This window comes from Oenanthe melanoleuca, chromosome 1A (genome assembly GCF_029582105.1).
Source record: "Oenanthe melanoleuca isolate GR-GAL-2019-014 chromosome 1A, OMel1.0, whole genome shotgun sequence".
Taxonomy (NCBI): Eukaryota; Metazoa; Chordata; class Aves; order Passeriformes; family Muscicapidae; genus Oenanthe; species Oenanthe melanoleuca.
Genome location: NC_079334.1, coordinates 24,399,734 through 24,425,237, shown reverse-complemented (window position 1 = coordinate 24,425,237; position 25,504 = coordinate 24,399,734). Strand labels below are relative to the sequence as shown.

The 25,504-nt window shown below is 39.6% G+C and overlaps 1 protein-coding gene across 1 annotated transcript in view; it reads right to left on the bottom strand.

The window, feature by feature from the left end:
- The window catches only part of PLBD1 (phospholipase B domain containing 1), a 36,968-nt gene extending 13,385 nt beyond the window's left edge, over positions 1-23,583 (bottom strand). The window contains exons 1-6 of the mRNA XM_056482419.1: positions 23,384-23,583; positions 16,794-17,013; positions 11,069-11,152; positions 9,060-9,198; positions 2,731-2,895; positions 1,428-1,572 (exon numbers count right to left, since the gene is read on the bottom strand). Of these exons, the coding sequence (XP_056338394.1) occupies positions 1,428-1,572; positions 2,731-2,895; positions 9,060-9,198; positions 11,069-11,152; positions 16,794-17,013; positions 23,384-23,462 (832 nt within the window). The 5' untranslated portion in view covers positions 23,463-23,583. The remainder of the gene's footprint in view (positions 1-1,427; positions 1,573-2,730; positions 2,896-9,059; positions 9,199-11,068; positions 11,153-16,793; positions 17,014-23,383) is intronic.
- Between the last annotated feature and the right edge of the window lie 1,921 nt (positions 23,584-25,504).

Here is a 25,504-nt window from a genome sequence, read left to right as displayed (position 1 = left end):
TGTGTGGCTGATCTTGATTCCCAGTTTTGAATCTGCAGCACAATGCAGCATACAACAGTTGCTAAACAGAACCACATTCTTATCAAGCGTAGTGCTATCATCAGTGTTTTAGCTGAGAGATATGAGAGCCAGAATAACCTTATAAACATGCATGTGATGAACAGAGCTCAGAAACCTTTGCTTTCAACCAAATTACACAGGCTTTGAAAAATTCCTTGCAACAAGAGAGTGAAATTTCTCCAAGGCAATCACAAATAATCCAAGCTCTTGAAAGGCTGTACATTTAAGAGACAGTCATAGACTACCACTACCCCTTCCTCAAATTAAAAATCTTAGTTGTCAGAAAGCACTGCATTCCTGAGAAGGGTCACTGAGGAGGGTCAGGCCCCCACAGAAAAAGGCTTGTTTTCAATATGAAACGAATGCAACTGCTTTTCAAAATATTCTCCCAGTCTCAGTCTCAGGAGTCCCTGCCATGAAGGACCCTTGCCCTTACAGTAAGGCACCGTAACAAAGCACATTTTGAAATCATCAACCAACAAAATTTCATGAGAATGAGATAGTCTCCTACAGCATTTACTTCATTTAAAATGTTTAGGAAGATTCTTGACTGGGTATTTTTGAACTTGAAAATTTGCCTCAAAAACCCTACGCAAGGTTAGCTCTAAGAGGGAGTTATAGATTTGCTTCGGTTTTTCAGTTTCCCATTTCTTGGTGCTATTCTGTAGCAAGAGTACATATTTTGCTACTCAAACATTACTTGCTGGCAATTTCTAACATTTGGCCTGATCTTCCCAAAAGAGAGTCTAAATATTTTGGCTGGCTATATTACCAACACACCAAATAAGCATTAAAAAATACTCCCCTCTCCAATAGCTTATAGAGAAGCTGGAAGAGGAATACATGGGGAGGGGGAAAGGAAAAAAAACAACAACAAAACAATGAAGGCTTCTGAACCCAACATCAAAGAAGCTGATACACTTTCAAACAGCAAGTGTTTGATGCTCAGTAATAATTCCATTACAGCAGGAGTCATGTCACAGTGGTAAACAGAAGTGCTCAAAATTGCTGTTACCAAACATGCAAATGCTATAGGCATGGTGAGGAGTTCAGCACTTGAGATGACTGCAGACTATACAAGCTGAATTCAAAGCAGCGTGTTTGTGCCAGAGGTAAAATATTTAACCAGTACTATTGAGAGCACTGAAGGTGATTAATCAACAACAAAAGACAATGACAACAATATCATGTTCAAGACAGAAAACTCAAGCTGGCATTTTGTCCTCTTGGTGGCTAAAAGTTTTAAGGTAGATTGAAGCCAGTGCTTGTTGAGTTACCATCCTTTTCACAGCCAGGACAGCTGCAAGACAGTAAGGTGGTCCATGCCACACTGAATACCTATATTGTTTTGGTTTTCTTTACTTTACCTGGGTAACTGCTGAATGAGACACGGCTGGTGCTGGTGTGTGGATCAACTATATTGAAATTCCAGTGCTTATATATTCTCAGTGTGGCTGCATAAGTAAACCAGCTGGAATGGGCAAAATAGATATTCTCATATCCAGGTAGAACCTGGAAAACAGAAGCAGAAAGATGAATAATTTCAGACCCCACAACATTCTGCATGTTTTCTCCTTGATAGAAACTGGGAGAGCTACTTGTTTTAAGTAGTTTGAATAATTGCATTATTAAAGAAAGAGCAAATTCTTGTGCTTTTAGCTGTGTACTAAATGAATTTCCGAAACCTCTAGAAACAATTCTTGCCCATAAGTTGTTTTCAAAATAAAACATCTTGGGGTTATTTGGAATACCATCACATGGTATGGTTTTTCCCCAGTTTAATTTTGAATATTTCTATTCACACATCCAGATCAGATCTTCGCAAACATATCCAACATTAATTTAAAACATGCTGTTTCAGTGAGAATTCCTCCTGGTTCACTTTGAAGTGAAGTACAGAAGCAAATGCAAGTAAATTCAATTTGAAAAGGCAAATATATATATGGATAGTACATCTCTTCTAAATATTTCCCTGGTTCTACGATTTGTTGTTAGCTCAGAAACCTCTTGCTGCAGGCAAATGCTTCAGTTAATGTTTCTCAGTCTAAGGTGAATACTGCTGCTCTGCAATACTCTGACATTGAGTCTCCCGATGCTAATTAAATCTCCTGAATAATTTTAACAGAAAAATGTAATTGCCACCATGACACATCAGTTACCTATCTTAAAAACATGAGGCTTTTTTCTCTCATCACTCCTACTGGAAAGCCATTCAAAGGTATCACTATTAATAGAAAACATCAGCCACTTGCACCCATTTGTTTCTACATTAGCACACTCCTTTAGTTTAAATAATCCTTTTCCTTTTACCCTCTGCCTATCTGCCCACTGTATTTGCAGTCATTCACAATATTCCTTTTCAGACTTTACTTCTCTTGGTGAAATGAGTTATTCTTGTCCAGTCTCGCTCCCTGGTAGTTCCTCACCCCCTAGTATTTCCAGCAGCTTTTCACCAAACATCCTCTGTGGTTTTGGTTTGGTCTTTTCCCTCCCCTTGAACACAAGTGAGAAAAACTAGACTCAAAATCCTATGGAGGCACAAATGACAACTGCATAAATGCATCTTGATCATTGACAGAAGTCTCTTTATGCACATGCAGCATGAACAGGGAAGATTCCAGAAACGCAGACTCGTGACACAGCCACTAGAGATTAAGTTCTGGCGCTCACCTTGATCAGTGCAGAGCAGTGTCCCATGTCCCACTGGTATCTCCCATGGACTCCTGGATTCACATTGCATTGTCCACCTCGTGCAGAATATTCAAATAATGCAGGAATAAGGTCCAGCAGGTCTCCAACTGCATTCAGAAACTGAACATCAAAGTTGCTCAGTGGCTGAATAAAAGAGAAGATGATAAAAAACACTTTGAGACAGAAAAACATTAACATAGCCTCAGTGGTTAGAATTTTTCTTTTGCTGCCGAAGGAAACTCCTACATGGTCTATGAAATTACAAGGCCCAGATGCTCACACTTAGTATGGCATCAGGCACTTAGGAGACTTTTAAGGATCTAGCCCTTGCAGTGGCATTACCAATGCTACGATTTCTGAGTCAAAAAGGAAGACATAACTGTAACTCAAGAGGACACCAATCAGTCTGTTGTTACAGATATACAGAGGTTTTTGGTTTTTTTTTAGAGAAACAATGTTAACAATACCATCAAACTAGCTGAAAAAGGAAAGTCAGTCAAAAGGCATTCTGCTATGTGCTTTATGAAACTCTTGATGGTTGGAGCTAGCCAGGGTTAACAGGGTTACCTACACACAATTGGTTGCGCAACACGCTCTTTAGAACCTCCTCTTACTCGGCCTCCTCAAAAATAAGAGCTTAATAATGGTTTAACCTCAACCTTCAAATACCATTTTCTAAATCTTTCTTGTTCTTGCTTACACCATGCCTTTCCATTATGGCAAGGCTTAACGAAGAGAAGTCAGAACACATGTCACTGTAGGGCTGTGAACAGTAATTTTATAATGCCACATAATCATATAGCAAAGAAACACATTACTTACAATACAAATCATAAATATATAAATATAAACCATATAGCTGACCTCTCTACAAACCCCAGTAAAGGAAAAATTAAACAGTGTCAAATCCATTTACTTTTTATTCAGAAGGCCAAATTCTGTTACCCATCCGCTGCTTTGGCAGAAAGAATAACCAACAGGAAAACCAGAAACAATGTAAACTCCAGTCCATGTATCCCATGTGAAAGAGTCAAACCTTCCCACAATGCTTACACACAGCAGAATAAGCCATTCTGACAACAAATACCATTCGTGGCTACAGTTTGAGGAAGAAATCCAAAACCAACTTTGATGTACATTGCTTTAGTTCATCATGTTTTTGCTGTAAGGATCCAAACAGGGAGCAACATCAAGAGACATGTCTTTGGATAGTTTTAAGCAACTCAGAGGTATGAATCAGTTACAAACCAGTCACTACTTCTATTTCATTTGATTCCATATAGAGAGACATGGCACTGTTGAAGCACCATTTTTTGCCATCCAGCTGCACTGAAAACCCACCACACAATAAGAAAAGCCATTTCCACTGGCTGATTCACACAGGCACCACTGTACAGTACCACCAGCAAGGGAGCAAACTGGCTTCCTCAGCCAGCCCTAAGACATTTTAATTGTACTTAACATCCATTTGCTATCCATTCCTATATTCTCCTTTATAAAACCTGCTTTCACTATAATATCTATAGGTAGCTACATTGATATTGCTACAGCATCAGTCAGAATTGCCTGTGTATTTTTTTTCAGTTTCACATTTCTGTGCTTTCTTACCATCACTTCAAATCAAAACTTCTGTAACTACTAACAAGTCCATTCAAATTTGAAGAAAAGTGCCAAGCAATGAAGCTTTCAGAACAACAGAACAGTACCCAGAGAGCAGCAGGAAAGACCCACTCAAAGCACAGGTTATGCAAATTCCTAAGGCACTGGGTGAGATGAGGCTGCCAGCTGCCAAAACTAGCCAAAATATCAGAGAGGCAGAAGAGGGACTAGATTGTTAAGCACCCCCTAGGGTTCTGTTTTCATTCCTCTTTTGAGGGCCAAGCAAATTTTGTTCCAGTTTATTTCCAAAAATTTGTTACTCTCCTTGAATAAATCTGTGTTTAAGACTGTCTGATGTGATATCACATAAACACTGTGCTCCTCTGGAACAAAGAGAAGCAAAACAATGCATTCTAACAGAAGATACATGTATCTGCACTGCAGGCCCCATCTGGGAATTTCAGGAGTGGTCTAAAGCATCTGCCACAAAGCTGAGTGCCCCAGTTTTGGAAAAACTACAGCTGATTTCCAGGATATATGGAGAAATCTTCTGTACAAGGCATTAATCAGAGTCCACTAGCAAGTATTAGATCCAAGAAACTGCATCAGAACAAATGCGTGATATAAAGCTTATTACAATTTTTTGCAATCGCCTTCTCCCATCTCACACAATGTCAGAAAAACTCCTTATATATGTCATTTAGATCCTGAAGAAGAATGAATGAACTAAACTGATAAGCAGAGAGGTGATAAAGTGACATTAAAATACTTTCTGCTAGAATGTGTGGCTCCTCTAGGGTCCTGTCCTGAACAGCAAAGCAATAAATCAATTTGAGGTTTGAGTTACGTCCAAGGGAGGGAGAAATAAACTTACAAAGGGCAGTAGAAATGAGAGAACCAGCCCTAAAGGCTTGTTTACATGGGATATCAAAATAGGCAAGTTATTCTATAACAATTGTTTTCCAGTAACTTCTCCAAGCCTGAGTACTCTGAGTACAAAATAAGGAAGTACAAGTAGACAGCTATCCTGGAGTCATTCTAGTATTTAAAACTCTGACACCTCCTTATTCAAGAGTAATATCCTTGCACAGACAAGCCCAAGATTAATCACAGCGTTGGTAGAGCATTAGGCAGATGAAAAGGCTTTATGTTCTTTGAGTGCCCCTCCCTCAGAAATTGTCTTGACAAAAGGGCTGGGTTTGTTGACTGGATATAAAATGTTGCTAAACCAGATGCAATAATGTCACACTTTAACATAAAGATGTATTCAAATTTTGACATCACTCTTAATGGTATCTATAAATATCAAATTCAAAATACAGAAGTTTACAATGTGCATTGCCTTCATGCAGGTCTTAATGGAAGCACTGACCTAAAACAGTCCTCAGGAGAAGAGATTTCATGGAATAAAAACCTCAAAGTTTAGAACAATGCAATACAAAGCATTTCCTTCATAAAGAATAGAAAAATATATACTAGTGCTACTTTCAAACCATTCAAAGCCCAAATTTTCTTTCTGCAGTAAGGCTTAGTTACTTGTGGAAGACACAATGGTTCTACAACAGTTCTGTTGTTCTCAGAGGTCTATTCAAGTAAAGGAGATCTGAATTTTAAGGGAGAGCAGAAAAACAGAACATTTCAGAGTTACTTGCGTGCACGTAATCTTACTCTCAAGTATCTGGCTCTGGTTTCAAACTACCATGCATAGCACTAGAAAACAGAACTAAAAAACTGAAGCAGATTAGCTATGAAACAGCTTGTTACCATTCTTCTGAAAGGAAATAATTCTATACAACTTTGCCTAGTGCTCAGTGTTACAATTCACAGACTTTGCATACACAGTTCCATTTCTTCATCCCCTTTATCTCTTTAGCCTATTCTGTCAACCAAACAACTTCTCAGTGCTCAGGAGAGCATCTTGTCTTTGTATGACAATTCATGGTGCAGGGAAACCCATCTCCTTTTCCCCTTCTCTTTCTCATGTCTCTGGTATTTTGGGAGTCAAGGGGGAAAGCCTCCTAGCCTTTCTTCTACAGCATTTATTCTTATTTTAAGCTTAAGACATTGGGAACAATTGTCCTCTACACATGCAGAATAATGTGCTGAATTTAGAAGTACATGTAACTTTCCCAACAGCAAATAGAACATCAGACAACAAAATATAGACTGTCACATGTTGAGTGTTGGCTTGGTTTTGTTTGGGGTTTAGGGTGTTTTTTTCTGTTTGAGTGTGGGTAAAAAAAGGATAAGAAAAATGCCACAATTCACATAAGAAGTATTTTTAATATCTCTGAGGTTCATTACCATCACAAACACAAACTATAGACCTAGAGACCAAAAGATAGACCTGTTCCTGATGATGATAATCCAAAGACAATAAATACATGGAAAAGATTATTTTATTAATGAAACAAAATGTATCTAGTAAAGGAAAGAGGTAAAAAGAGACTTTCAAAGCGCTAGGGAAAACATGCAGTAGGAATGAGATGTGCTTTTAAAAACATGCAGAATTTGTTACAGAGACTTTCAGTATGAAATTTCCTTGATTATTTTGAGAATTGAGTAACAGAAAAGCACTTGTTACTGGAGTTGTTGTCCAAACAAAAAAAAATTCAAAACAATTGGGTTAATTGAAGCAAAGTACAACATTTAAAAATAAGAAAAAAATCATCTACTTGGTGAATTTATTTGCATTTTGAATTCAGATTTCTTTAATCACAAGGAATAAGGAAGATACTGGTAGTATCATTTTGCTCATTTTGTTGGTTTGTGAGTTTACTTGAGGCTTTTAAGTGCCAACAGTTTACAGAAACTGAGTTGATTCTCAGATAAATGTGTCAAAACTAGAAAACTAGCCACGAACTTTGCACCTGGACCTGTTTTTATCACCCATGGAAGCTTGGAGCAACAGCCTTCAAGCCTTGTTTCCTGAATGAGATCCTAACAGCAGTAAATATGTACACACTGTTGCAGCCTAATCTCCCAAAAGTACTTGAAAAGTATAATGGTATCCAACAAAATGAACTTTTACATAACATTTTACAGAATGTCAGGTATCATTTTGATGCCAAGGAAAACCAAGGACCTAGCTGCAAGAGCAGCTGTCCAAACTGTACTCAAAGATTAGGACTTATGTAACTTACGGGCTGTGGCAAAGAGAGGAAACAGCAGCACCATTTCAAATACATACACAGTGAACATTTTTGTTTTTAATAAAAGTACATGCATCTCAACACAGGTGATAATGTCCAAAGCTAAAATTGTGACTAGCATAGAAAAGAATCAAAACAAATCCCACCAACTGCTTCAAGCACTTTTGGGAAAGGAAAAAAAAAATATTTCCTGCATATAATTCAAGAATGGAAGACACAAATATTTCAGCCTGAACAACATATCTGAACTTTCACTAAATGCACCATTTTTATATAGACATGCTGGTGAGATCTCTAAAAAGAGGATAAAAATTATTCAAATTATTCAGAGGTCAGTGCTTTTAGTATCCTTTTAGTATCAAATGCATAGTTAAATAAGCAAGCATCCAGGAACATGCTTTGCAGGTAGAACACACCTATTACAAAGAAGTAACTCAGACACAAACCAGCACTTCTCCCTTCCCACCACATGAATCCAAATGATTCAGAATCAGCAAAAAAACCCCAAACCTGATGAGCTTGACAGGGCTTTTCAGGTACAGGAGTTACAAAAGGATATTAATTTGTTCTTTTCCTAGAAAGTCAAGGTTCCTAGTGTTTTCCCCTACAAACTCAGGTCTCTCAGGATGGATTATTATTACAAATGCTTTCCTTTTTTTTTTTTTTTTTTTTTTTTCAGTTTGAGCTGAATGCATTCATGAAAGCCCCAGAGCGAGTTCTATGCAAGAAAGATGTACATTTTACTAAAACACGATTGTTGACAATTCAGAACACCCAACTTTTCAAAATTCTTGGTATGATTACTCTAGGTAAGAAGGTCAACCACAATTACTCAAGTCCTTCCTTTCACACTGAAAGTTATTAGACTTTAGGACAGCACTATAATTGCCATATGTCTACTGGAGTTAAAGAGTTCTGCTATTGCATACAAACTGATGATCTGGAATACAATTCTAATTGAAATTAAAGATAAACAAAGTGATGAAAAATTATCCAAAAAAAACTCGAATTAAACCAACACCCAACAAAACCCCAAAATCTATCCCATCTGACCAGCCACAACACAGACCACACCTTTCGTAACTATATATTTTTGAGACTTAAAAGAAAGAAAAGGAAAAATCATCCAGTAAAGTAAAACATATAAGATAGAAAGGCTTTTAGGATTTGAATATCTAATGCTTGGAAATAAGAATGAAAGCTTTAATACATGCTGTTGCAGGTACTTCTTATAACTAAAGGGTCATTTGCTTAATAACAATTGCAAAGTGTCAGCAACAAGCACTTTAGAAGTGTCTGTCCTTCCAACATTCACATGGATACAAAAGCCACCCCCAATGTAAGTCCCTTGTGAAGAATCTGTGGTTACACTGCCTGAGTGCTCAATCATATTATCTACACTGAACAGCCACTAAAGATTTTGCAGAATGGCATGCAAAATGAGTACTTGCCACTAAGTATCCTGTTTTTTATTTCTTAAAAGCGGATTCCCTTCTCCCATGTTTGTCCACTGACATCCCAGCCCCAGCTACTGAAAAAGAGGTGCAGGAGTCTTACTGTTTGTTTATGCAGTTTAGCCCACTCGAGGGCTCCCATGTACAGACCATCCAACTGTGCAATAATATAGCCAGCATGCCTCCAAAATGGGTCATCCTTATTTTTTCTGATCTGTTGTCTTGTCCATTGATCTTGCTTCCTGCAGAGGAACAAACAGGTTGGGGCTTTCTTGAGTTTTTTTAGAGAATAATTGATAATGCAGGGAAGGGACAAATACATTATGACCCAGATGGTCCAGCCTTACTAAAGATTTGAGGCAAACCACACTTTGGAAATCCTGCAGATAAAAATATTATATCCTCCAAGTGGAAATGCTCAGACTTAAGCAAAATATCCATCATGTGTCTCTATGAGATTTTAGTGTCAAATAAGGAGTTCCACTTCATGTTTGTGGAGGATTTTGCTATAGCAGAATTAGTCAGTAAAGGGAAACAACTGTTTAATAGGTAAGATGAACCATTCCCTTTTAAATGTCTATTTAAGAATAAAAATAGACTGACATTTGAAGAGCCTCCTTCTCTCCTCCACATTCAAATGCAATGAAGGCTTTCTGCTGGTAGTGCTCAAACATTCCTTGAAAACCACGTCTATGCTCCTCTGAGTAACAGGTGGGAGGCCAAACAACTGTACCCTGTGCCAGATCCAGTCAAGAGCCAAATCACCCGTGTTTAGGGCATGAAGCAACGCAAGCTGAACAGACCCCAGGGCAAGAGCCACCAATATCCTAAGGATCTCTCAGAATTCTCTCTTTTGCTGTGCACAAAGGGCCACAAAACAATCACAGGAAATGAGGATCAGATGCTGGCCTCTTCCATCCTCCTGTATCTATCCATCCAGCACTATATAAAGTAGCAAAATAGAGAGGACAAAACCGTAAAGGAAGCAAACACTTCCAGCATGTGTGGGTGAGAATACCAACCAGAGTTAGCTCTCTAGAAAGTAAGTATGTCCAAGCAAATAGGGATACGGTGAGAGCATTTCGGGCTAAGAACTCCTAAGGCAACACGGTAACTCATATTGCAAAACTGCTATAAAGTAAAGCAGTGATGCAGGAGTTAAGGATAGAGGCAATAGAAAAGCAATACCTAGTATTGCCCCCCTTCACCCAACAATGCATCTTGGGGAATACAACTGCTATGTTGTGTCATTCCAGGAAAAAACACATGCATTGATATATGGTAGCGATCCCATTTTTCTCACAAGGAGGACCACACCAATGCTGAAAATTGATAGCAAGGGAGCACTAAGATCTTTTGTTCTATTTTTTGGATAAACTGAAACAAATTGACTTTACATATGCACATCAATAATAGGCAGATATTCAATCCTTTATGGAAAGTGCAGGACAAGGCAAAGATGGAAAAAAATAGTCCCCAAAGTGATCATTTCACACAAATATCTGTAATGGAAAAAACCACAAGTCTAAGGAAATTAAAATAATTGGTAATCACAGCTAAGTCTCCCAGTGCCTGGCCTGGTTCTTCTCCAAACTGTAGTTACCCAACCAGTGCAGCTGCATTATTCGAGCAGAATTACTTTCGATTTTTACAGCTAAAGGAAAAAGTGAATCTGGATTTTTGTGATTAGACTAGAACTTACATAGGTGGTAGAATAAAATACTAAACTAACAGAAGAAGGAAAGGATACACAATGTTAAAAAGATTAAGGTGCCAGGAGACCACTGTTCAGTGTAATATTGAAAATATCAGTTTTTCAAGAAAAGTAATTTCACTAGAATGACCATCAGAATTCATTGACATTTTCCCCACCCTTTGGCAGCAATGGTTTTAAACATTTCTTTGAACGAATCAGAATTAGGGAAGAGTATATGCTCTTCTTCTCTGAATGTATATTTAGAATTTCTTTTAATAATAATGACATTCAATCAGAGGGAAAGGAAGCATATCTTTTCCTCAGCCCATAAGGATGAGAATAAAAAAAGGTTGAAAATGCTGTCATCCTCCAACCCCAAGTCTTGATTGATTTATTTTTAGCAAATAAATACATACGCCATAAAATTCTGAACTCCACTTCGAATGGCAGGAGTCTTAATTAGCTGTGGGTACATATTTGCAGCATGGTCATACATTTGCCTGCAAGAACAAGAGTAACAGGAGTTATTCCTTTGCATCTTCTGTTTACCAACCAGTTAATCAACATGCCTTGATGGACAAGCAACACAGTCCACAAAGTAAGTTTTTCCTACTCACAGAAAACACTCCAGTGCATGACAAATAGCCAAAGTAAAACAAAAGTATTGTTAAAATGTGACTTGAAATAAATTCCTTTGCCAATGACTGCTCAAACTGCTGCACGATGGAAACAAGATAAGCAAGAATGAGACAGAACTGCTTCATAGCAAAACTGCACCTTCAAGGAATATTTGTAGGCCAGAAGCATCTTGAAAGCATTAGCACATTAATTTAAACGCAACAAAAATAGTTTTCTGGAGAGCTATGCTATTTGAAATCAAAAAAACCACAGAGGCAAAGTTAATATAATTTGCTGATTCATTTTCATTTCACCCTTCAGAAAGAGAATTTCACCATGATATCTAGCAGATTTTACTTGCCCATAACCACGTTCCTTTCTGTCTAAGCTAAGTAACTCCATTTTTAAATGTGTATAAGATGATCCTACATGTTGCCACAGAAACTCCCACTCATGGCAGCCCTAAATAGATTCAGCTTTATGGAGACCAAAATTCTTGTGATTTTTTCTGTTGTTAAATTCAGTTAGCTGTTTTATCCCATTAACAACTTTAAAAAAAAGTTGAAAGGGATTTGTTGCTTGGTTGGTTAGGGCCTTTTTATTTGTTTTCTTGAAGTTAAGTCCTTCAAGATGAAATCAACTGTCAAAAAAATGCCCAGGAGCCCAGAATTAAAGTCAGCCTTCCATTTTAGCTGAAATGTAATTGTCTGACCCAAGCTAAAATAAAACTTCAACATTTCTCTTAATGTGAGTCAAACTTAACATTTTTTTTCAGTCACTGATTAAATTAAAAAAAAAAAAAAAAAAAAAAAAAAAAAAAAAAAAAAAAAAAAAAAAAAGGGACACCAGCTGAGGTCTGGAGTTTATAGAGATAGAATTACATCCATCAGTACATCTCCTACCAAGTGCCGAGAGAAAAAAACACAGCACTGAGAAACAGATACCAGTCTCAAGGAAAGCATGTGCCAGCAGGGCAGAATTCCTGTAGTAAAACTTACAAGGGCAGCTTTCTCTGGGAGGGATGCAGACAGGAGCTCTTCCCAGTTTCCCTCAGGGCATAATTAGAGAATACAGACAGAGATGATAAAATGGACTGCTTATGACTAGAGAATCATCCACTGACCTTCTCCCCTCTTTCTGTCCCTTGCCCCATCCCAGACAATTGCATGAACTTGACAGCATGATCCTGCTGCTTCTAATCTCAGCTCTGGTCTCATTATGACAATCAAGTCTGATTTTCTCACACATTCAGACAAAACATTAATCCAGCAAAATGTGATTTCTTTTTATTTGTAGTTTGAATTAGGTTGGAGAAGAGAAACACTGGGACAAGAGGGGAGCATTCAACAGCTTTGCACCATTACATTTTTCACAAAACTGCAGCTCCAGCAACAATTTTAGTTCTAGAGTTTCCTACCTCCCATGTAATGCAAGAGGACATAAAATAATCATAACCTACTTCCATAAGACAGCAAGAAAATTGGAGAAACAGATTAGTATTCTCCACCCCTGCATATTCACAGAGAATTTGGCAAACAAAAATCCCAAGTAATTTTAGGAAGGGAACTAGAGCATAACATACTCCATGCTAAAAATCAGAGCTCTTGTGTCTCTAAAGAGGAGCAAATAGCTCAAGTTGGTCCATCTGGCAGGTGATCATTTAGAGATTAGAGCCAGACGAGGAAGATAAAACCCAGCTAGGATACTGGCCTAACCACTGCCTAGGCCAGGACAAACGACCAGGCTTCCAGACTCAACCATCAGCTCTACTCTCTATTTTGCATTCAAAGGTCATGCAACACGATGCAGATTTTACAGCAGTAGTATCTTTAAGCTTTCATGACTGATGTAGAGACTGGTTTAGGTCGGAATCATGTGATGAAAACAACTTCTTTAATGGCTTTCACTCTTATTTGCTAACAGAGGACAGACAATTCCTGGAACTGATTTTGTTTTAATGGCCAAGGTTATCAAGAATTTTTCCTCCAGTTGCTCTCCTCAGCTTTTTTGCCTTAACAAAGCTTCCATGTGTATAGCTTGTGTGTTTTGCAATGGTATTATTCTCTGAATTAGATTGGATCACTACAGTAAGGCTTTGCAACTACATCTAAGGCCAAAGACAAAGCAATTGCAAATCTGAGGCAAAAATTCCAAGCCCTAAAACCAGAAAAGCAGAGTTCTCCTTCTTTAAATTAGCAAGGAAGATGACAGGACTCAGGTCAGCTGAGGCTATACGAGGAAAGAACAAAATTAATGTTGCTTCAAATTTAAATACTGGTCTCAGGCACCTGGCATGTCCCAGTTGGAACTGATTTAAAATAATGTCACAGATTTAGATGTGTTCTGCCACTAAGTAAAGTCAGGCCTCATTAACACTACTCTGTTAGAAATGGGGAAGGGAAATTCATACCTAATTCATATCTAAGAAAGTCAGAGCAAGTACCTTGGCTAGATGATATGACTGGACTTTGTAAAAAGATGAGATATTTGGGATAAAAACAAGTGTTTGGATCCCCAAACACTATAGACACTAGGATTTAATTTATCCCATGTCTAACTAGGCATTTCAAAAACATATGGATACTCTAATACTTTGAATCAGGTGTCAACACTAGAAAGATGAACCATGCTTTAGAGAAGACTTACATATTTCTGCCATCACTATAGGCAAGGCATATACTTTTAAGAGAGATACTTTGTAACTCTTTTGCTTACACGTTAAAGGCCTAGCTGTGTCTGGAAACTCTCCTAAGAGTAATATGAGACCTGAGTTAGCTGGGAATTCCTGAAGGTCTCCAAATTGCAGGCACTGCAAAGCTGGACCTCCTGTTCATCCAACAGCTACTGCAGGAAGCTATACTTCAACATGGGTTCAGGCACCCACATTTCCTTCCTACCAATGCATTACATCAGAGCTCCTTCTAGTAGGACTTGCAGGATTTCTGCAAAGAGCCACTCTGGGTCTGCTTCATGGAGTCTTTATTGCATATGGATACAAGACAGCTGGAGACATTGGAGTTGTTCAGACAACAGGTAGCCATGTACTAAAAAGCTCTTCAATTACCAAGCACCCATGTTTTCACATGGGAAGGCTGTGCCTGAACCACCTGAGGTGCTGGTACAGGCATGCCAGACACAGGGTCTTCACTCCTGCAGCTAAGTGTGCCAAATAAAAACTCACAGAGGTCATGCAGCTAAAACCTGAAGTAATAGGTTCTCTGTCTTATCAAGGGTAAAGAGAGCAAACTACTGTTTCATCTCTGCTCCTTACCTGAAACATTTTCAAAAAGTATTCTTAACTTCTGGATAAGCCTTCTTTAGTCAAAATAGCTTAACACAATATGACAGAAAAAACTTGTTTGTAACCCCAGCGAGAAATACGCTTGCACTGCAGTTACAGAAGGACAGTGGGGCATAGAAATAGCCAAAGTTTAAACTCAAGACAGTATGTATAATATTTGATACTCATTTTATTGACAGCAAGCATTTTCAGGTTTTGCATGTGCCAGGGGATTTCTTAGTAGATTTTCTCAGAAAGTCTCCCCAGAAAAGACAAGCTTTGGCTACTTCTGGTTTTTCATCTTAACCCACTCCTGCACTTAATCTCCTTTCAAACAGCTGAATTTCCCATTTTGCTTAAAAGCCTAAGTCTCAAGCCGTACTTTTCTACATTAATACAAACCCTCAGCTTCACTTCTGTTCATTACTAGTTCTGCTATATCCACTTCCTTACAAAGGGACACTCAGTGCTGGAGCTGTTAGCCCTAGAGTAACAGCAGCCAGAGCTAGGAACTAAACTCAGTAAACACATGACCTGCAGAAGGCAAAAGCCTTGAGCAGAATAACTTGGATAACTTCACTTTGTGAATCTTCAGTAAACACACATGGGGAAAAAAAAAAAAAAAGAGACAACCTCCTTCCTCTAAAACTTAGCCTAGAATAAGACAGCAGATAAATCCCTGCAGACACTGTTTAACATTCAAACCACATTAAAAAGAACAGACACATATTTAAGTTTGTTTCAAACCCAGGAAGACACATAAATCTACAAAAGAGAGGCAGAAGAGAAGCAGGGTGTGAGTTGTTCCTACTACAGCACTACTTTCTACATCCAATTAAGCTTAGCATGGACTGGGCTACCTGTAGTATGACAAAACTTATGCTTAATCACCTACTGATAAAAACACCTAGTTAAAGCCTCAGGAAAAAAAATCTGTTGAACAATACCCAATTTTAACAATATTCTAAATGCAATGCTAGCATTCCCCAGATTCAGGGATAGTTTACATAAACTGAATAGTGCAAGGCAGTAACCTCTCATGCCAAATAATCCAACAATAGATCTCTCATGAACTTCATTTCCTTTCCTGTCTGGAGTACAGGTTGTGTACTATGAACTTTAGGACTCCTTCACTCTCTCAGAAGTGTTTTGTTATTGACAAATATCACTTTATTGAATTTTCTTTGTACACTTCCAGAGACCTAGGTGCCTCACCAGCAAAATCTTAACATAATTTACTAATTAAATGAATATAATCTTGTCCAGCAGCTGTATCTGACAAATGTCCAGCAGACAAGCCTTCCTTTGCTGATCTGTGCAACACAGCCTATGGGCATTTATTTCAGTGTTCTGAAACCAAAGTTGGTGAACACAAAAAATCAAGTCACAGCAGTCATTGCAAACTTGTCCCAGCTATGTCCCAGCATCAGAATTCTGGAATTTTTCTTTTCCTATGACTATATTGATAGAGCAAAAGATGGAACTTGTTCAACAACTACCCACATGTCATGTTCTTAGCTGTATCACCAGTTGTAAAGAAACATGGAATCTCTCAGAAGATTGGAAAATACTCTTAAGATCATCAAGTCCAACCTAGCACCACCATCTGCTATCAGTGAGTATTCCATAGTGTCAGTCTGTCTTCCAACTCAGCCACAGAAAGAACAAAGTTCAGTTAATTTTTTTGGTTGGCTATGGCTATTTGTTTGGAGTTATGGATTTTTCTGTTTGTTTTATTTTACACTAGATTTGTAACAAGTACAAAATTCTGTAACTTTTCACAGATGTGCACTGTGGGTAAGGCTCAGTCGTTCAGGAGAACACCAACCTTTCTAGACACACTCCAGTCTGCCTTCAGGCCTATAGTGTGTATCTTTTTTTTTTAATTGGCTAAGATAACTTCCCACGTTGTGAAGTCTTCAGTATCTGCTCTCCAGCAGTTTCTTGCCAGTATTTGCTGAAAAACATCCTTAAGGAAGCCCTGCAGACCTTGCTAGCAACATTTCTCTCTGTCTGATCTGTCACTTAACTACAGGCTGGGGAAATAACCACACTTCTTGCTACTTCCTTATGCACTTCCTTGTATTTAAGTTATTTTGTGATTACATTACTTTACCAGTAATACAGATACAGTACCCATCTATCTCACCAAGGTGTTGGGAGATCCTGCAGGATGAGAAGGGGAGGGTACATCTTCATCCCATAATGAAAAAGCCATATGAGTTGCTTCCTGAGGTACTTACGGAGCTGTGAGATAGCCTTCCAAGAAGCCAGCCACATACATAATATCTTCATTGCTTAAGGTCTGAGTGCCATAGCCTGCTCTGATCTCCAGGACTCCCCAGCCTGTTTTCTGTAGACTATTGTTGTAGAATCCATATGCATCTCCACTCCTGTCCAGAGTATCCCTGACCTGAAGTACTTTTTCAGCTCTATTCCAGTACACAGTTGCATAGCGGAGTTCTGTGGTAGAGAAGAAAGGAGATAAAGGAAACAAACATAAGTAGGTGTTTACTATGCAATACTGAGATGTCAAGACAGTATTTTGGCAATTTAAAAAAGTTAATTTTATAGCTTTCCATCAGGCTTAGTTCTACTGCAAAGATCAACACTACTGTTAGCGTACTGAAAAAGGGCACGAAGACTAACTGGAGTTTTACAAAAGCTCACAGCTAAACATTCTCATGTTATTCTTCTGGAACTTATCTACCACTCTTTCAGCATACAGCTCCAGCACAGCAGAGTGCTGACATAAAACTCTGAGAAGTATTTTCTTTCCTGGCCCAGATGACAATGTATACAAATCCTACTGAAAGCAACTTTAGAATACAGTATGCCTTAGCAACTGCAAAGGATTATAAACTACTGTTGACTTAATTTTCCACCTAAAGACTCAAAAACTTGCAAAAGCTTTCTACACTGACCATCTCAGGAACCAATCCCTGAGGTGGCATAACAGAAGCATTAGGACCCAGTAGATCACAAGCTTAAAGACAAAAGCACAGCAAGGTATGCAATCCTTTACAAGGTACACAATGTCTATCATCCATCTGAAATAGAACTGATGCCAAGCATGGTATGAACAGGAAGGAAGTGCACTAGACTTCTCAGAGTTCCATTTGGTCTGCCGTTTTAAGAAACATTCTTAATTACTTGTGTTTTAATCCTGCAAAGCTGAAGAACAAAGAGCAACCACCAAACAAACAACAACAAACAAAAAAAGACCCCTGCCCTACAATTCTAATTGAATCCTCCTTTAAATGGGCTGTGTTTACATCAGCTCTCTATGCATGACTGATCAAATCACTTCTACACACTGTGAGAAGAGTTAAAAAATCACATGTCAGAGGTTCCAGAAATATTTGAAAAGTTTTAAGGGGTAAATTCATAACCAGCCCTTCTGAATGGCTGCACAGCCCTCTGGCATATCAGCAAACTTGCTGAGGGTACACTCTGCCCCATCACAGAGGCCACCAAGGAAGATGCTGACCAGTATCAACCACTGGCATAGACCACTTGTTACAAGCCTCCAGCCAGGCTTTGTACCACTGCGCACGAGGTCAGTCTTCATGATGTACTAGAGACACTTCTCATGGGAACAGAAAATACATCAGCAGAACCAGAATTTTAGTAGTGAAAGAACTTTGCTTTTTCCACACTCTGTGAAAAGAAGTTGTATATGAGTTTATTTAGAGATGAAGTAATTTCAGGGACTTGGAACACAGTGTTCAAAAAACATGTTTTTCATCTGCCAGGTACTGAGGCTATTTAAAGGACAGAGACACAACAGACTTTCAGTAACTCTTCAAACAGCTATGAGCTTAGTCTTCTGCTGTCTCCTTAACTATCTTTTAGTAATAGAAGCAGTAATTTCTACTTTAGGTTAAAATAAACATGGGAATCACTCAGACTGAAAAATCTATAAACAGAAGAGCAGGCTGATAAGGGTCATCACTGACGAAAGCCAAAGCCCACCTTACAAAGCTGAAGCTTACACACCAAAAAAGTCAGGGAAAAGGAAATTCTGTGAGGAAGTGATGCAAAGGGTCAGAGCAGAACACAACTCACCTGTCCAGCAGTAAATGGGAGGGGGATTCAAACCAAGAAACCCATTGCAGGACAGAGGAAGGACTATTTGCACAGTAAACAAAGACACTGAGGAACAGATGAAAAGAGAAATAATAAAGAGATCTTTCTATCTCTTCATGAGGCTGTGGAGAGGTGGCTGGAAGTCAAGGGGAACCAGGGCAGCTGGGTATTGCTATTAGTGCCTGCAAACTAAACAGGTATGTCAAAATACCTATTACACCTATACAAAACCTGTATCTGCCTAAAGCAAAATAGCTGTTGCTTTCCTTCAGAAAAAAAAGTTGGCGCCAAAGCCAGACAGACCCATCTGACACAGGTACTCTTACACAGCAGCCTGGGTTTCTTTGTTTTATGCTCTGACAGAGCATGAACATGCAGAGCTATTTTCAAAAGTCAGAACAAACTTTTCAATTACCCCTGGAGTTTGCCCTAGTCCCAGCTTCCTTACATGACAAATTTAATCTGAAGAAAACCAGGACTCAAACAGAATGGGAGAGAAGGGAAACATTAAATTATAGGATAATTTGCAACAAACCTTGAGAGGCCTTTAAAGGAATAGCATCAAGGTAGCTGTTATAGTTTAACAATGCTGGGGAAAAAAAACTATTTTCCATTACTGCTTTTTCTTTTGATTGACTCATCATCTCATTTCACCTTGCAGTTGGGAGTTAAAACTACAAGATTATAAACCTGTCTACACTACAATGTAATTAAAGCATTTCATACCACCTAACCTGTTATAATTTTATCTGTGTTCATCTAAATAAGCAGGACTGATAGATACACAAGAAGCACATGCACATTTTCAAACAATCCTGTTTGAGTTCTAAAAAAACCAGGAGCCTTCCTATTGAATAATATTGGCATTTTTACATTTATTTTTCGAGAGTGAGGGAGGGGCCCTAGCACCTCTTATCCCAGCAGTCACATTTTTGCATATTAAAAAACTGCAATGTCTCCATGAACCTACAAATCATGCTTTCATCATCAAAGTTAAGACTTCCAATTGTTCAGTCTACTAGGACTACTGACGAATCAAAGACTGTGATAAGCTCTACCTATTCCACAACAGTGCTGCTTAGAATAACGTCAACAACACACCAAAGCACACTCTGTGTGTGATGAACAAGTCAAAATCCCAGGGGATAGGGTAGGCCAGTGGAATCACCCTTCCCCTCCATGAGCAAGCCAGAAGAACTGCACAGCATCAGCAATGCAGAGTTTCACCACAGCCACCAGTGGGGTGTGAGAGAGATGTGCAGAAGTGCAATGACAGAACAAGCCTGGAAAAAGGAGTTTCTTCTCCTTTCTGCAGACAGTAGAGACTGGGAGGAACCCTCCTTCGAGCTACCTGCTTTTAAAGATACATCAACCCTTCTGCCAAAGATCCAGAAACAGGGACTATAGCTGGGAGAGTGATGGAATTTCTAGCAAGTGAGAAGTACCTGCTTTTGTCAAAATTATTCCCGAAATAATGGAAAAAGGCACGTATTTCAGCCAGGAATAGGAGGCAGTAGCGCTCCCTTTGGATTTTTAACTGAAACACCAAATCTATTCTCTACCTTTTGGGATTAGTACAGGCATTTCTAAAGTTATATTAAAACTGGACATTGTCTTTTACTTGGTGACAGCGGGAGAGTAGAAATACAGACATGTGCACTAGAATATGAAACAAGCAATTCAAGGAAATACTAAGATAGAGGACTGACATGAGATTAAACAAGGAAAGCAGATGCTGAAGAAGACATGAAGGAATGGCAGTAATTTGAAATAAAAGAACAGAATTGACAGAGAAGATGAAAAATGGGGGGAAAAAAAGCAGTATGGAGATGGCCCAAGACAATCTAACAAACACACTATTACTAATATTTATTACCTAAATTAGAGCTACAAAAATAACACCTGACATGCCTTAAGAATGCCAGTAAAATATATTTGGCAATATGCAACAGCTGCTTTTCCTTATGCTTTCCCAGCTATAAGTTGTTTTTTAAAACATATATGTATCAAGGTTACTGGACTTTATAATTAGAGAAATGAGTGAACTCTCTTCCTTGCAGATGAAAGAACTACAAGGTCTGGGGGTGAGAAATAACAATCATAGTTTTCCTTAGTCTGAGAAACAAGCCAACTCACAAGCAATGGAACACTGGTTAGTTCACATGTAACAAGCTAAATTAACAATTGTGAGCATCTCCTAGAAATATGAAAAATACTGGTTTCCTTAACTATTAATTTTAATAATTTAACTACTAATTTTTATCTATGGCTTTCCAAATGTGAAGCTATTTTTTTGTAGAGGTGTTCTTCATAGATTCTGCCTATAAATATTTCACTATATAGAGAAGATATCACTCGCCTGGTTTCACTGAAAAGTAGTTTTGCATCACTTCAAAATTTAAAAAAAATTCTAGAACAAAATTGCACATTTGATTTCAGTATATCCTACCCTACAACTAATGTTCATTAGTAAAGATTATATTATGTGATGCTATTATCATAGTATAGCATTTAAATATTTCAGGTCAACCATAATAAGGGAGTTTCTGTTACAATTTTTTAATTTGAATGAGCTTGACCTATTTCTCCATTAAAAATTGTATAGAATCATTAGAATGTTAAGGGTTGGAAGTGAAAAATCATCTAGTTCCAACCTCCCTGCCATAGGCAGGGTCACCTTTCACTTGTCCAGGGTGCTGGGGGCCCCATCCAATGTGACCTTGAACATTTCCAGGGATGGGGCATCCACATCTTATTTGGGCAACCTGTGCCAGTGCCTCACGACCCTCACTGTAAAGAATTTATTCCTGTATCTAATCTCAGCCTGCTCTCTTTCCGTCTAAAACCACTGCCCCTTGTTCTGTCACTACAGGCTCATACAAAAATTCCATCTCCCTCTATTTTTATAATCCCCCTCCAGGTACTGGAAGGCTGCAGTGAGCTCTCTCCAAAGCCTTCTCTTCTCCAGGCTGAACAACCCCTGCTCCCTCAGTCTAGTCTTTGAAGCAGAGGTGCTCCATCCCTCTGGTCATCTTTGTGACACTCCTCTGATCCTGCCTATCCATGTGTTTTTGTTTTGTTTTGTTTTTAGAAGCCTCCTTTTAACGATTTCTAAAAAGCTATATAACTCTAAAGAACAAGGGAGATTTCAATATATGATTATGATTGGAATCTATTACAAAACAAAAGTATTTCAGGGCTTCTTTAGAGATTAGCTTAAACCACACGAGAAATTATCACAAAGCCCAGTAATTTTCAAATAAAGGAGTAAATGCTTTCTTGATCCTGCCTGAATATAAGCTATTTGCATTTTCTATTTTACTGGCCTTAATTCATCCTATTTCCTTGTGCATTTCAGGTCTAAGTAATTTTTCAATTTGCTTCCAACAGGCCTGTCATTATTTGAAGCCTAATCCCCTGATTTGTGCTTACATCAGTGAAAAGCAATATTCAAATGTGACCTATCAATTAGAGTTTCAGTCTTGTATGGTTTTCATGTTCACAAGGATACTTACTAATAAAGCTTAGCAAATGCAGCAAATTTGCCAAAAGTTATAGGTACCTAGCATAGGTCACCCAGAGGAAACAAAAATAACCATTCAACAAGTAGCTTCACTTATCTCAGAGAACCTTAATTTAAGTCATATTAAAGAATATTCTCTAGAAACATTTTCCAACATGTATGAAAAATAATTTTCAAGGCATTCAAAATGCTAAAGAACAATGAACCCTTTGATTTCATTAAAAAAACCCAAACAAACTGAACCTAGACAATTCACAATGTTGAAAGATCCATACTCTACCAAATAGACTAAAGGCATTCCTATTTGCTCCTTTGTAGTTTTCTACCAGTAATTCAATTATGATGTCTGAAATCAGTCGGGCATTAGGTGAAACTACCTCATACCCTGAAGTTCCTTTTATTTCCTCTATAGATAATTCACAACTGACCCTTCCTTTAGTCCTCCTAACTGAGCTTTTTGCCAATCCAGGTAAAGTTTTTAAACTATGTCTGCAAGATGAGATAGGACTGCACAAAATTATATGCACCTCACGTTATGCACACATGGAAACAACTGTTACGTGAATTTTTCCTTGGTTTGTGGCACTTAATACATTAACCGGGAAATTCCTGCAGGATAAGCACTGAATCCTTAAAACCTTCAGAATGTACTGAAAGCAGCACAAGAGCGAGACACTGTGTCCTTGCCCGAGGCAGCGCGGTTGGTACAAGGTGACCCTTAAGGTCCCTTCCAACTCAGACCATTCTGGGATTCCGCATGAGCTCTGAAGCACAGAAGCTCTGCTAGCCGCAAGTACAGCATGCTGTAACCAAGTCTTCATCCTGAACGATTCCCGTGCCTGCACAGGACACTGAAAACCAGCTCGGCTGGGAGCTCAAGGCAACTCCCCACATGCTGGATCCTCACTTTGGCCCCCCGCGCCCCTCCTGGGCACCGGGAGGGTGTTTAGGAAGCGCCGGCACCGAGCACCCGCGAGGCAGCGGCAGGGCCGGGCGGCCGGGGCGCGAGGCGCTGCCTGAGGGGCCGGGGCCAGCCCGGCCTGCGGGTCCCGCCCGGGGGAGCGGGGGCCGCCGCACCCGCGTCCCAGGCAGCCTCCGCTGCAGCCGAGCCCGGCCCGGGATACCCGTCCCGACCGCCTGGCTCCTCCGGGGCTGGGGGCACTCGCGGGGCAGCCCCGGTGCCTCCTTTCGTGCTGCCCCCCGCGCCCCCGCTGGCCTCACCTGCGCGGCCGCCCGCCGCCGCCCACAGGAGGACGAGCGCCCAGCAGCAGCGGCACACGCTGCCGCCCGCCCGGGCCATGCCGCCGCTCCCCCGCGACTCCTCCGAGCGCCGGGAGGCGGCGGGACTTTGAGAAGTTGCCTGGCTCAGGGCAGGTCTCGCCGCTGCCCCCGCCTCCTCCGGCGCCCGCCCCGGCCCGGCGCCCCGTGCTGGAGGTGGCCCGGCCGGGGACGGTTGTTCCCCGCGCCGGCCGCCGGGAGGGACCCCGGGAGCGGCGGCATCTTTCCTGCCCCCATACGGGTGTGGGGACCCCAGGGCCTGGCTGAGGTGTGCGAATCACTCCGGCCTCGCAGGGTGCTGGCCTGTGGAACCCCTGGACTTCCCGAGGGTGATTAACTTAAAACGGCGAAGTTTTACCAAGAAAGGCCCCCGGAAAGATACAAGAGGAGTTGGGTGATGCTTTGTTAAACTATGCGTTTTGCTTCACAGCAAAGGCAGATTTCAGCCGTGTTGGGAGCAGCAACTGCTGTGTGTTCCAGCAGAAGAAATGAGGGACAGAACTTTTCCTAGGGTTATAGATAGAGACAACTTTCCATTGGGTTTTCCTTCACACCCGTGATTAAGACCATTTTGAAGCGCTGCGTTTTTGTCTCACCCAGTCTGCCATTATCTGAAAAGGGCCATTATTTGGACTTTGTGTTTCAGTAATTGTTTAAGACAGTTTGAATTTGATACTGGTGCCTGTAATAGCATCGCTTAACAAGGTCACATGCCAACCAGTTCAGGCCAAACAGCAAGCCTTGGCCTCAAGCCTGCGGTAAGAGCACTGTATCTCCAGGCTGCAGGGATCCTTCCACACCTATCACTGCTTTGTTCTGGGCTACTTTTCACTTAGAGAGAAGGAAAAAAACAGACATTCAAACCAGAAACCAGGATTTTTTAAAAGAGTAGTGAAACTTGATTTTATTGTAATGTGTAAGTAACATACATGGGACAGAACCACTTGAAATCTACCAGAAGATGAGTCCATCAACTCATTGCTAAAGTAACTATTTCTCTTCACAAAATGATACAAAAATTATTATCTGAAGAACTCTGGAAAGAGAAGGGCTGCTGAAAACTAAGCACTGTTTGAAGTAATTTTCTCAATCAATGTCAGCAGACACATGCTCTAAAATAATTTGTACCTCAGGGATGTCAAGGATGGAACCCATAAACTCTTCTTTAAAAAGAGATGTTAGGTCACTTGTATAACTTCAAAGATCAGAACAGCTCTGCTTGGGGTAATCATAATGGTCATCTTCAGGCTTGATGAGTCCAGCACTTGTCACTGCATTACAGCTACATTTGCTGAGTGTTTCAGCTACAGCAACCAGAATAGCCCAGCAGCGCAGCAGTCACACCCAAGAACAAAGACATAGAGACAAAGCTTGTTGATTGGCACCATGAGATAGGAAATAGCAGACTTTATATTTTTATTGTACTCATACTCTTTTTAATACATTCCAGTTTTAGCACATCAGGGTTTGTTTTTTTTTCTATCCTCATTCCAATGAATGTTTCCATTAGGACACAGACAGAGGATGGTGTGGTATTAATGCCAGTTTGAGTTTCAAATCAGTTATATATAATGTGAAAGCTGTGGCTGTTGGGTACACACTTTCTTCTATTTGTCTGTATCATGTTCCTGAGTGTAGGAATTTACATTTATTTGGTAAGAGTATAAGCCCTACAGAATGTCATTTCTTCGTTTTTCCAGTAATCTTTGCACCTCAGATCTACTTATATCTACCTTATTCTTTTGATGTGTGGATGTGTTCTTATAAAGCCAGCTTCTCTTAAAAAGAAAAAGCAGAGACTGCTGGATTGCTCTCTTTTAAGTTCTTTTAATGTTTTTAGTTGAGAAAAAATGCTGTTCAAAACTATAAAGTAGTAACTTTGCATCAATTTTATTGTTTGAATACTGACCAGTATTTGACAATGGTGGAAGGAGTTCTGCTTTGAAAGCAAACAATGCACAAAAGACCCTTGCAAAAGCAGATGTTATTCACTCACTGGATGCTACTTCTTCATGTGAATGTTGATTTTCTTTTACATGCAGCCCTGTGCTTTTTTTTTACTTT